The 11978-nt window shown below is 34.1% G+C and overlaps 1 protein-coding gene across 1 annotated transcript in view; it reads left to right on the forward strand.

Annotated features, from left to right (window-relative positions):
* Positions 1–4473: 4473 nt before the first annotated feature.
* The window catches only part of LOC112055811 (protein timeless homolog), a 39242-nt gene continuing 31737 nt past the window's right edge, over positions 4474–11978 (forward strand). Inside the window, exons 1-6 of the mRNA XM_024096020.2 lie at positions 4474–4872; positions 5216–5399; positions 6028–6162; positions 6754–7010; positions 7406–7603; positions 11635–11817. Of these exons, the coding sequence (XP_023951788.2) occupies positions 4619–4872; positions 5216–5399; positions 6028–6162; positions 6754–7010; positions 7406–7603; positions 11635–11817 (1211 nt within the window). The 5' untranslated portion in view covers positions 4474–4618. The remainder of the gene's footprint in view (positions 4873–5215; positions 5400–6027; positions 6163–6753; positions 7011–7405; positions 7604–11634; positions 11818–11978) is intronic.

Genomic DNA, 11978 nt, shown 5'->3' on the forward strand with positions numbered 1-11978 from the left:
TGCCAACTTTTTTTAAAAGAAATAAGGTATATTCTATAAAGGGATGTAGATTTTCATCCTCCTCCTAACAAGTTAGCCCGCTTCCATCTTAGACTGCATCACCACTTACCATCAGGCGAGATTGTAGTCAAGAGCTAACTTGTGAAGAATAAAAAAAAACTATATTTACTTTACTCTTATAACAAAGTACCCACTTCAGAGAAAATCGAGTAAAATGTAGTTTGTACAGTACGTAAGAAAATAGGAAAAAAAAGGTTAGTACGCGGCTCCTCAGAGAACAATTTCTCAAACAACGTTCCCAGGCTTACATCAGTGATTTACCAGGGGCGGGGCGAGGTAACTAACAAGGTACTGTCGGAGTAATGCGCTTAGAGGAAACAGTCTTTGCTTTCCTAACATTTTTTGGTACGAGGAAGTCGTTTACAATGCTTTCTTGACTTTACTTTCATTTTAATGAAGACGTCCTTATTGTCTCATGTATATTTTGCAATAGCGAATACGAACCTAAGACCTCCTAACTGCCTTATTGATTATTGATGCAGCGGTTAGCTTTGTGTCACGTCTTGGGTTCGAGTCCTGGGTCAAACTGTGTAAAACTGAGATTTTCGTTCTTAGAAGCTTTCAGTATAAAGGACAATTCTCGGCCCTGGCCTAAAAAAATCTTGATTATTGTACCTACATTAATATGACGTATCATTTTGTTTATGCCTATTTTATTTTATTTTATCTTTGTATTACTTGTATAACACTCAAATAGTACCTACTCGTAGTTATAAAATGTTTTTTTTTGGTTAACTGTAAACTGCTTTTTTATGTAAACTGTAAACGGATTTTAATATTATGGAAATGCAATGTCTACTTAAAGATTGTACAGAGCCTTGTGTTTGTATTTTTTAGATTGTAATTGTTTAAATACTATAACAATCACTTGTGGACCAAATAAATCTATACTTCTATACTAATATATATAGCTGAATAGTTTGTTTGTTTGATTGATTAAACGCGCTAATCTCAAGAACTACTGGTCTGATTTTAAAAATTCTTTCAGTGTTAGACAGCCCATTTATCGAGGACGGCTATATACTATATAATATATATTATCCCCGTTTTCCTACGGCAACGGGAACCACGCGGGTAAAACTGCGCAACGTCAGCTAGTAAATAAATAAAAGTAAATATACTACTACTAATTGGCCTTTTAAAATGAAAAATTAGATACAAAACTCAGACTGTTAACAGATGAAAAAGTGCTGTCGAGACACCGGAGGTACCTATAACGTTTGCCCTTTAGACAGTGTCCAGGGGTGACTAGGGACGTGACTTATGCTTGATTTGCTAATATCAAGCGTTATCTTCCCCCTGAATTGTACTCGAGCCGACATTCGCTATTAGAGCAAAATAATCCCGTCAGTTGGTGCGATGCCAACGTGTCCTGCAGTGTATTTGGCTGACGGCCAGATGTTGGCGCTACGATTGTGTCCGACAGAGATCAATGGGAACGCAGCTTTTGCTTGCATTGCTACTAAATGCTTGTCAATACATTGACAATTAATGTTGAAAATTCTAGTTCGTTCCAGTGACAAAGGATGGAATTTTGATGAAGGTAAGCCGTAAAAATCCGGTTTCTCATACAATTGTAGCGTGTAGACTAGAATTAATTAAACGTGTAAGTTAGCTGTTAGTGAATGTAATAAAATGACGTAGTCTTATGTAAACAATATGGTACAGACACGCATCTCGCTGTTGAGTGTAGATCCATGTAATGTAAAATAAAAATAGTCGATCAGTAGACCTCCTAACGTGAACACGCCTTTTATTTAAATGCCATCTAACCGTAACAACATATTATAACCGGCAAATTGGTAACCCCGATGGCAAACAATCTATACTTACTTATAATAAAACTGTAACAGGTCAAATTCTGTACATTGAAGATATTTTGAAAATTTTTATTCGACGGCATTATAAAATCGATACTGAAGCCAAAAATATTTTTTTTAGATTTCTTGTCTGTCTCTCTGTATTTTTTGTTGACCGGACATCACGCTGAAACTACTGAATGAAACTTAGCAAGGTTTGAGAACATAATACGGAGCAGGATATGGGATACTTTTTATAGTATAAATAAAATCAGAAGGGGTAAAATGGGGGTTGCAATTTTGTATGGAAAGTTCTCCATTTTTACAGTTACAATTATAAAAATGTGTCCATAAATCAAAAAAAATGGGAAATGTAATGTGATTCAACAATTTTTAAAATTCAACCCTTGAAGGGCTAAAAGGGGTTCAAGTTTGAATATAAATAAAAATCAGCCATTTATCAAGTTATATTTGTAAAATTGCGCGGCTACCGGCCTTCGGCCGGGGGTTTGTGGTAGGTCCTCCGACCGTGGCTTCGGCTGGGCATTTTAACCAAGGACGAAAACGCGCGGCTTCCGGCCGCGTACTTTTTTGTGCACCGGCCTTCGACCGGGGGTTTGTGATAAGGCCTCCGACCGTGGCTTCAGCTGGGCATTTTACCGAAGCACGAAAAACGCGTGGCCTCCAGCCGTGCACTTTATTGTACTCCGGCCTTCGGCCGTCGGTTTATGATATGACCTCCGACCTCCGACGGCTGGGCATTCTACGCAAGCATCAAAAACTCTACTACTAATAAAAATCTATGTCTATGTTTACTCTTGAATCCCTGATTTCTGGTAACAATAGCAGCTAAGAACGAAACAATTCTGTTAGTTGCTTGGCTAGCTGCCAGCGATATCCTTTCCGATTGCGTTCTACAAAAATCAATGGATGTGGTACGTCGAAGTTTAAATATGACGATGTTAACATTTCGATTTGTCTTTACTTTTACACAAGATCAGCTGGCCTATTCACTATATTGATCTTTATTATCAATCTAATAAAATAAACATCAAACCAATTGAAAAATGTCAACTACGAATATACCTACTGTATGTCATCTGTATCTACCAGTAGGCACCGGATGATATTTGTTACATAATTGGAATCTTAATTTCGTATATTGTCAACTAGACTTTTCTAATAGCTCAGTTACACTCGCGCCTCGTATCGTCTCGTACCGAACGAGACGGTACGAGGAACTCGAGACGAACTACGAGCGCACTGTCTACACACTCGCCCCATACTTCGCCTCGCGGTTCGTCTCGCCGCTCGCGCGAGTGTGTAAATGTGTTAAAAGGGTTCATTTACACGAGCGAGAACTCTACCGATGACCGCAGTCGACTGCAGTCTTTAAAATTAAAATAAATGAAAACTAATACTTGAAAATACTTAACAATATATAATATTAATATAATAACAAACAATTTGCCGCCCTTGGTAGGGTGCCCATCACGCTGACAGTATTCCCGCGTTGAATTGCAATTGAAATTTCTTTATGCGAGAAAGCTGCCCGCCTGAGGTTCGTCTTTTGCCTCCCGAGGCGTGTACTCATCTTGTATTTTCTTAATGTGGTGTAAAAATAAAGTAACAAATAAAATAATATAAACGAAGCTACTATAGGGCCAGAAATCCCTCCATAAACCCTACGAAAACTGTGGCTCAAGTCACCCTACGTTCCTCACCTGACAAAACATTTTAGAAACTCGATATCAAAGGAAACTTGAATATACTATCCTAAAGGAATCAAAATATAAATTACTTGTATTTAGCTTTTCTCTTAACTCATTAGAATTTCTACTTAAATTACAAACGAGCAAGTCGCAAGACAAAACAAACTTGGAAAACAAAAGCCGTAAAGGCGGTAATACCAACTCCTTATTCAAACAAAATTCCGCCAACTCCTAACTAGCTAAATTAAATTTTCATTGTAATGTTGTGTTATTTTGAAATAAGCCCGACTTCGTATGCAGTTAGTTTTGTTAATATTAAATTAAATAAAGATACGGATGTAAAAATAGTAACCATCAAAATGGCAACGAATTATCAAAATAATGTATTTAAAAACACCAAGGCAACCAACCGGCCAAGTGCGTGTCGGATCACAAGCAGTGTAGGGTTCCGTAGATTAAGTTATCACTTTAATCTCGTAATGCACAACAATACCGATAACGATAACCCACATCATGGTATAGACGACAAAAAATTCATCCTCATTTAAGGAAACCCCAATTTCTTTTTATCCAGCCCAGGAATCGAGGAACATTTTTACAATTGATTACTTTTTTTTTTTTATTAAATGCTTCTGGTAGCTATTAATAAAAATTTCTGAGCGTCGGAACGAGATAATATTATAGTAATTAAGCAACAGACAGACAAACATGGCGAAACTCTAAGAGTTCCTTGTGGACTACGGAACCCTAAAAAATGGTAAAGCAATGGAATATCATTCATCTTTTATAATTTAGTAATACAAAAAAATATTTTGGCTGAATCATAAGAGATCTTTGCCTAGAAGGTGCAGCACAAATTAAAAAAAAAACTTTCGCGGGCTTTTAAACGTCAATGCAAATGTCAAAAACTTTATGTCACTACTTCAAAAGTGGGATATTTTGAGAAAACTTTTGTTAGAATTAAGAAAAATGTATTAGAGAAACTTACTTAATTACCTACGTTAATTATTTAAGGTTGTGGAGTGATTTAAGTGCTTAAAAGTGACCATGAGTTCATTACTTTCCGCCGAACTTTCAGCCACTTGCAATGCTTTGGGAACCTTCAATAAAAAGACTGGGAAGTATTTAATAGACGATTTTACACTTAACACAGTTAAAGATCTAATCAGATATTTGAGACGTGATGGCGAAGACCACGAAATTCGCAGACACTTCGGACAAACTAAAGTGCTACAAACGGATTTGTTGCCAATGTTGATTGACCATTGGGAGAAAGAGGAACTTTTCGATGTAACGCTAAGGTGAGTGTTTTTTACTTTTTACGTTTTCTCCTCTTAGAATGAGAGGGGTTAGGCCCTAGTCCACCACGCTGGCCCAATGCTGATTGGCAGACTTTCATTGGTAAGTGACTACTTTGCTTTACCAATTGAAATCGATTCAGAGCAATTCTTTGATGCCTAAATCTTTAGATTTAGTACATAGTATATTCTTTTTTTTATTGTATTAAGTATAAAATGTAGGTAGTATTTAGGTAGTTAATTTAAAAAATTTTATAAAATTATTTTCCATACTTTTGTAATCCTGTAATAATATCTATGACTAGTAAAACTAACTTTGGAACTTTAACCTATTATTATTTTGCAGATTAATTGTAAACTTAACAAATCCAGCCCTCCTACTATACAGAGAGGAGGTGCCCGTAGAGAGGACGGCTCGGCACAACTATATGCAAATACTCTCACACCTGCAGTCGTACAAGGAGGAGGCTTTCACCAAAGTTGAAACATGGCAGGTGTTTGCCAAGAAGTTGGCTAAAGTTTTAGAAATAGTAAGTGAAATAAGTATATGATTTTTACTGAAACTTGAAGATGATTAATCAAAACTAAATTGTTATTTATAGAAAAAAAAAAGTGCCAATGAATTAGTCACAGATTCATAATCAGTTTTATGGTTCTCTCATGTTGATGTACTATTGTATTGTATGTGTTATACATTGCTGAGATTTTTTCCAAAAAAAGTAAAACAAATAGATAGATAAATGTCAGTCTATCTTTGAACAGGTACGAGTTTAGTTTAGCCATACTGCCTAACTGATTTCTGTGCAGCATATAGTATAGGCTCTTATTATTAAGGTCCACACCTGACATCTTGAAATGTGAGAAAGACAAAAGTCAATTCTTTCTACTTTAGTTGTGATAGGACAAAAGAAACAATGTTCAGGCCTCCTGAAATACTAAATTCATCATCATCATCATTATAAGCTGATGGACGTCCACTGCTGGACATAGGCCTATTGCATGGACCTCCAAGCATAACTGTCTGGAGTCTGCTAAGTGACTTGATACTATTTCTTCATTGGTAGTAGTAAATTGCTAATACTGTCAACATCCGGAAAAAAAATCTTTATTTGTAAGATTGCGACTACTATAATTTGTATTTGCTGTATTTTATACTAGGACTGGTCAGAAAGGGATGAAGATACAGGTCTGATCATAGAGAGGATTCTTATATTGATCAGAAATGTGTTACATGTGCCTGCTGACCTTGATAAAGAGAGACGCCCAGAAAATGATGCTAGCATCCATGATCAGGTACTATTAAGTTATATTATAATTAGCAGGCACCATGCGTAATTTTTAATTCACCCGCGTAATTCTCGTTCCTGTAGGAATATGGGTAATAAATATAGTCTATAGCCAGTGGCGTGCTCTTCATACATGCATTAAAGTTCTGCATACCCTAAGAGATGTTTTGTAATGCCTATCAAGTGCATAACATGATCGACAACTTTATGCACACCACTATCTTGGGGGTAGTGTAGCAATCATGCCTGGTGGAAAGCAATGAAGCGCGCTTGCCTAGAAAATGCCTCTTCACTCTTGTCTTGAAGGTGCACAAACAAAGTGTTACAAAGTGAAACACAGAAGCCGGAAGGGAAACCTTGGTGAGAAACGTTTTGTGCGAGTCGACTGGACATCAACAACAAAAGAATTCAAATTTGCTTCCCAACAGTGAAAGAATATTTCAAATCTGTTTAGTAGCTTCGGAGCCTATTCTTTATAATATTAGTATCGATATATTATATCAATTAATAATATAATGCAAAATAACCAAATGCACATACAGACAGACACACAGATATGTAAATAAAACAAATACCTTTACTTTTTTTTTAATAACAGGTTTTATGGGCTTTAAACCAAGCTGGAATCTTGGACATAATCCTATATATGTCATCTGAAAATGAGAAGCAATACTTCATGCATATACTAGAAATAATATCTCACCTGTTAAGAGAACAGAATCCTACCAGTTTGGCTGATGCAGCTCTTCAGAGAAGCGTGGATGAGAAATTGAGGGATGATCAGGAATTACTTATGATTAGGATGTCAGAGACTAAAGAGAGATTGAACAAAGTGAAACAATACTCTGCTACAAGGTAACAATATTCTTCTTTTGGATTTATATTTATACTACTAACTATAAAAAAACATTAAACATACATTAAAAAAATATTATGAGATTGATAAATATGGATAACATTCACATCAGCAATTATTATATTAACAGCCTGTTTAAACAAGTATCACTTCGTCGAATCGAATTACATTTCACGTCATACTTTTCTGTTTTTGTTTATTTTTGTTTTTTAATTATTGTCCTAATATGGTAAACTTAGTGTTTTGTATGTTTTATGTGTATTTTTTATTGTAATAATAGTTTTTTACATTATTGTTTATGTACTTAGTAGATTTAATACAGAATTATCAATGGCACAGAAAAACTTGAATAAGTTTATGTATGCACCTTTTAATGTAAAATTGTATATTTTAGGCATTCCCGATTTGGAGGTACATATGTTGTGAAGAATATGAAGTCCATATCAGAGAACGAGCTCATCAGCCTAAAGCCACTCAACAAGATATCCAACTTGGACTTCAACGGCAGCAAGAAGTCCAAGCTGGTGAAACCAAAGAATAGAAGGCCTGTCGAGAGTGGATTCATGGAACGAAGATCAGCATTTGCTATTAGGTATATACATGTTTGTACAATTTGATACTTCTTAGTTCATCTTAATTTAGGGATAAAAAGAATGAGAAACTATCTCATTCCCTAAATTTTATTATTATACATTACCTAGAAAAACGATAAATACTTCATAGAAATATTTTAATCAATAGGCTAGTTGACACATTTTTTAAATGGTCATAAATAGTACATTATCGTTCTTCTAGTCTGAATTTTTTTTTCATATTTTTGACGTGATGACATGAAAATTTCAGTTTTTAAATATGTTTTTGAGAATAAGAGCCAAAACGCCTGTCGGCCATGACAGTCTATATTTCAACTGTTTCATGACGTTACTATATTAATTCCCATACAAATGGAGCGTTTGCAGCTCAGAGAGCAAAAATATTAGTTAACAATTAGTTCGACGTTTAGTACACCAAGTGTGTTAGTGACGTCACAAAAAGGACGACAGCGTTGTTGATGTTTAAAATTTTTTTTAAAATACGTGATATTTAAATATAGTTATATATTAATTGATATCGATATATTTCGGACCCTTAATCCATGTGTTACACGAAATTAATATTATATTATTTTGGATATCAGTCAATGGGGATGATGACTTGGTTTGAATATATTGATTTTTATGATATATTAGGGTAAATAAGGTCAATATTAACTAATTTATACATAAAAAGCAAAGATTGACTGGATATTTGCAAAATAAATAAGATTATAAAATTTCAAAATCTACTAAAAATATTTTATCGTAATTAGATGAAAATACATACAGTTTTAGCTTCCTTACATTAAATATGACATTTTTTAATAAATGAACTATAAAAATAAACGCAGAAATAACAAAGATATTAGTAATTTTGTTTAAACGCCCATACAAATGTAACGATCATTAATTGCCTACGACGTCATAAGTTCGTACCATTTTGTACGGGGCGTTTTTCAGGGATCCGCGGCAGCGCCGCAAATCTGACCCTTTAAATCCCTGTATCTCCGAAAGTAATGATCGCAGATATCCTGTTACTTTTACAAAATTGCTTTACTATTAGCGTACTCATAATTTATATACAATTTAAAAAACTGTCCTCATCCCTATTGTTACCAACAGGTTTTCAGAAAAAACGGTTTAGTAGTTCTAGGTATTTGCGCCGGTACCTAAACAAATAAACTGAAGAGGTTATTGTTTTCTTTGGCTGGTAATTCTGTTCATAGTACAGACATTCAGTTTTAACTTTATATTATGATCCAATGGATCTTATGATATAATGAATGATCTTCTTTTGAGGTTTTAAGATATCAATCACCTATTCTGTAGTGGCTTATCAACAAAAGTAAATCCTTTTACAATAATTACTAATATCTATTACGAAATAATAGTGAAATACGGCGCATCAAAAGTAACTATACCTATCAGTAAAACGTAGGATTATCCACATCAGATGGATCATCTGATTATTCTGTGAATTAATACTATTAAAACGAGATTTTCTGCTATCCACTGTCCTCGCTGCAAAATTGACCCAATTTTAGGTTTGTTATGTCCATTTTCGCAAAGGTAACTTTTTTGGGGTTAAATTAAAATATCACTGGTTAACCCTTTCTCGCACTCACGGCCCAAAAATTCCAAATGCGGTAGAAAGCCAAACAACACTAAAACAAAACATTTTGCTTTATTTTTGAAACCACAGTTTCTGGTGAGTTGTAACAAAACGTTTTACTCGTTGCTTTTATATAAGTGTCGTTTTGAGGTTTCACAAAACGGCAGCTTTGACAGTAAACAAGCGCTTTCGTCTTCAAAGGTGGATATGTCCTGTGTTACGCCCCCAGACCATTCATATACACTAAAGTCAACAGAGCACTTAAAATCACACACGTAAAACTCTTAAACAAATGGTTTGAGGAAATTAATTATGAAGAAACCGAAAAATTGCTGAAATTAAATTAAACTATGTGATTAGCGCATGGATTAATCTATTAACATACATACACTCACACATTCCCCCACACACACCACAAACACACATACACACACATACAAACCCACCATCACACACGCATATTCACATAATATATATTGTAATTATTTTGAATTATATATACTTAGCATTAACTTACCACCTAACTTAACTTTACTACCTAATTTAACTTGTTTGTCACACACTTCATAAACTGTTATAGTCTTGTTTCACTACTGTGGAAGAAAGTGATTACCACAATACAGGGAATCCTAGTGTGGAGATCACAGACTTATGTAAATAATTTTTATGTGTACTAGTGAATCAATAAATATTATTATTAATATTATTATATATAATCAGCCATGTAGGTATATTTGTGAAGGTGTAAACTTGAAACAGTGTTTTATAAAAATAATTGTTTTAAAATGATAATTGAGCTAAAAAAAATTATACACGTATTTATACTACAGCCTTGATCAGTACTGTTTACCAACAAACAAATTAAAAACGAGGGTATAAATCGCTAGTCATTTGACACCTAATAATAATTATAATTAACTTGTTCTTTAATTAATGAAAATAAAGATTAATAATCTTAGAACAATTAGATATGATTTTTTTATATTGTAGGCGTTCTCAGGATTCAGGTAATAATAACTTCTTGATTGTTTTAATACCTTTTATTTCAATTACTTTATGATATTTCTATTGGTGGTGAAACTACTCTCGATTCGGAATTGCAGACATTGCAGAGAAGAGTCGATAAGAAACTCTACAGTAGCTCTTTTCAAAAAATGTTGGTTATAAAACTGTTTAAATTCAACTCGACTTAACTCGTGATTCGCTCAACAGAGAATAATCGACCGCCAACATGAAAATAATAATGTCTCCTGTTAAGTTGCAGGTTTCAAGTTTTGATAAAATAAATCTGATTGGTTCCCGCCATTTTACGTCAACCGGCGTCAACCAATCACAGAATGACAACTGAGAGATCATTTAAAAACAAAGTTGCCAGCATGAAAATAAAAATGTAATGTAATTATGAAGCTAATTTGCCTAATCCTAACAATATATATATTTTATTGAGAAAGAATACATTAAGGTACTTAAGCTAAGTTATCCTAATAATTATACAAATCATGCCCACGTGGAATGGTGGCAAGAATACTGGCTGCATTTCCGCGCTGGACAGCCAGGCTGATCCTTTGCGCAAAAAATGAGCCAGCCCTTCTGTCACCAGTCAGGCAACTAGCCGCGGTGAAATGATTCGGTAAAATTTGTTAGCACTGCTACTCCATGGCCCAAGGGTCTCCACGGCAAAAGGTACAAATATGTAACATTCTGTCAGAGAGGCATACTAATGTTATATAAAATATATATTATTAATATATTTAATATAACATTTTATAAACAAACCTTACATAATTTTAAATAAATAAGTTATGAAATTACATGCGTTTTCTACATTAATTTCTAATTTCTTTGTTGGCAAACAACACTTATTAAGAAAGGCTGTAGTATAGGTACTTAGTTTAGGTTGCGTTGTATGGTAAGTGACGTCATTTAGAATCCAATATGGAGGAACTATTATTTATTTATATTTCATCCGATACAGGTATCAAATAAAAGGTTTTTGACAAGAGTATTACGAAACCATAATAGCTAGACTTTATGATTTGCAGCCCTAGCACGCGTCAGCGACATTTCTCGCAAAGAGCAATAGACATTGTCGACCAATAGCTGGAAAATATTTCTCTTTTTCCCAATAAAAGAAAATGGGTGTCCTGTAAACATACTTTATCATTAGCTAAACAACTGTTAAAAAATTATTAACAAGCATAAAATCGACGCTATAAGTAATTTTTCAGTACATGGTACGACTAAACTGCACTGAAGGTAGGGATTTTTGTATTTTGTAGAATAATCATTATAACTTAGAAACCGTAAATTTTCGGTTAACATATATTAGTAGTATATAACGTTATTTTAGTAGGCTTTGACGTCAGCTATCAGCCTATCCCTATTGACAAATTGGCACTTATGGCTGGTGTGTTAAAATATATAATTTTGTTGCAGATTATTCTTAAAAGAGTTTTGTATAGAGTTTCTAAACACATCATACAACCCGATGATGCACTACGTGAAAGATGTGCTGGTCAGAGCGAAAGCGCAACAAAACGACGAGTCGTACTATCTGTGGGCTATGAAATTCTTTATGGAATTCAATAGGGGACACAATTTTCAAGTCGGATTGGTCAGGTATCTAATAAGTTACCTTATTTAATTACTTTTTTTATCTAGTGATAATTTTGTACTAGCAGACGACGATATAAATAACATATATATTTTTCTTAAATTATTTATATTTCTCTACTCAAATCTTATAGTAATAGTTTTATAGTTACAAGCGTCATGGGTGC

The sequence above is a fragment of the Bicyclus anynana genome, chromosome 12 (genome assembly GCF_947172395.1).
Source record: "Bicyclus anynana chromosome 12, ilBicAnyn1.1, whole genome shotgun sequence".
NCBI classification, from domain to species: Eukaryota; Metazoa; Arthropoda; class Insecta; order Lepidoptera; family Nymphalidae; genus Bicyclus; species Bicyclus anynana.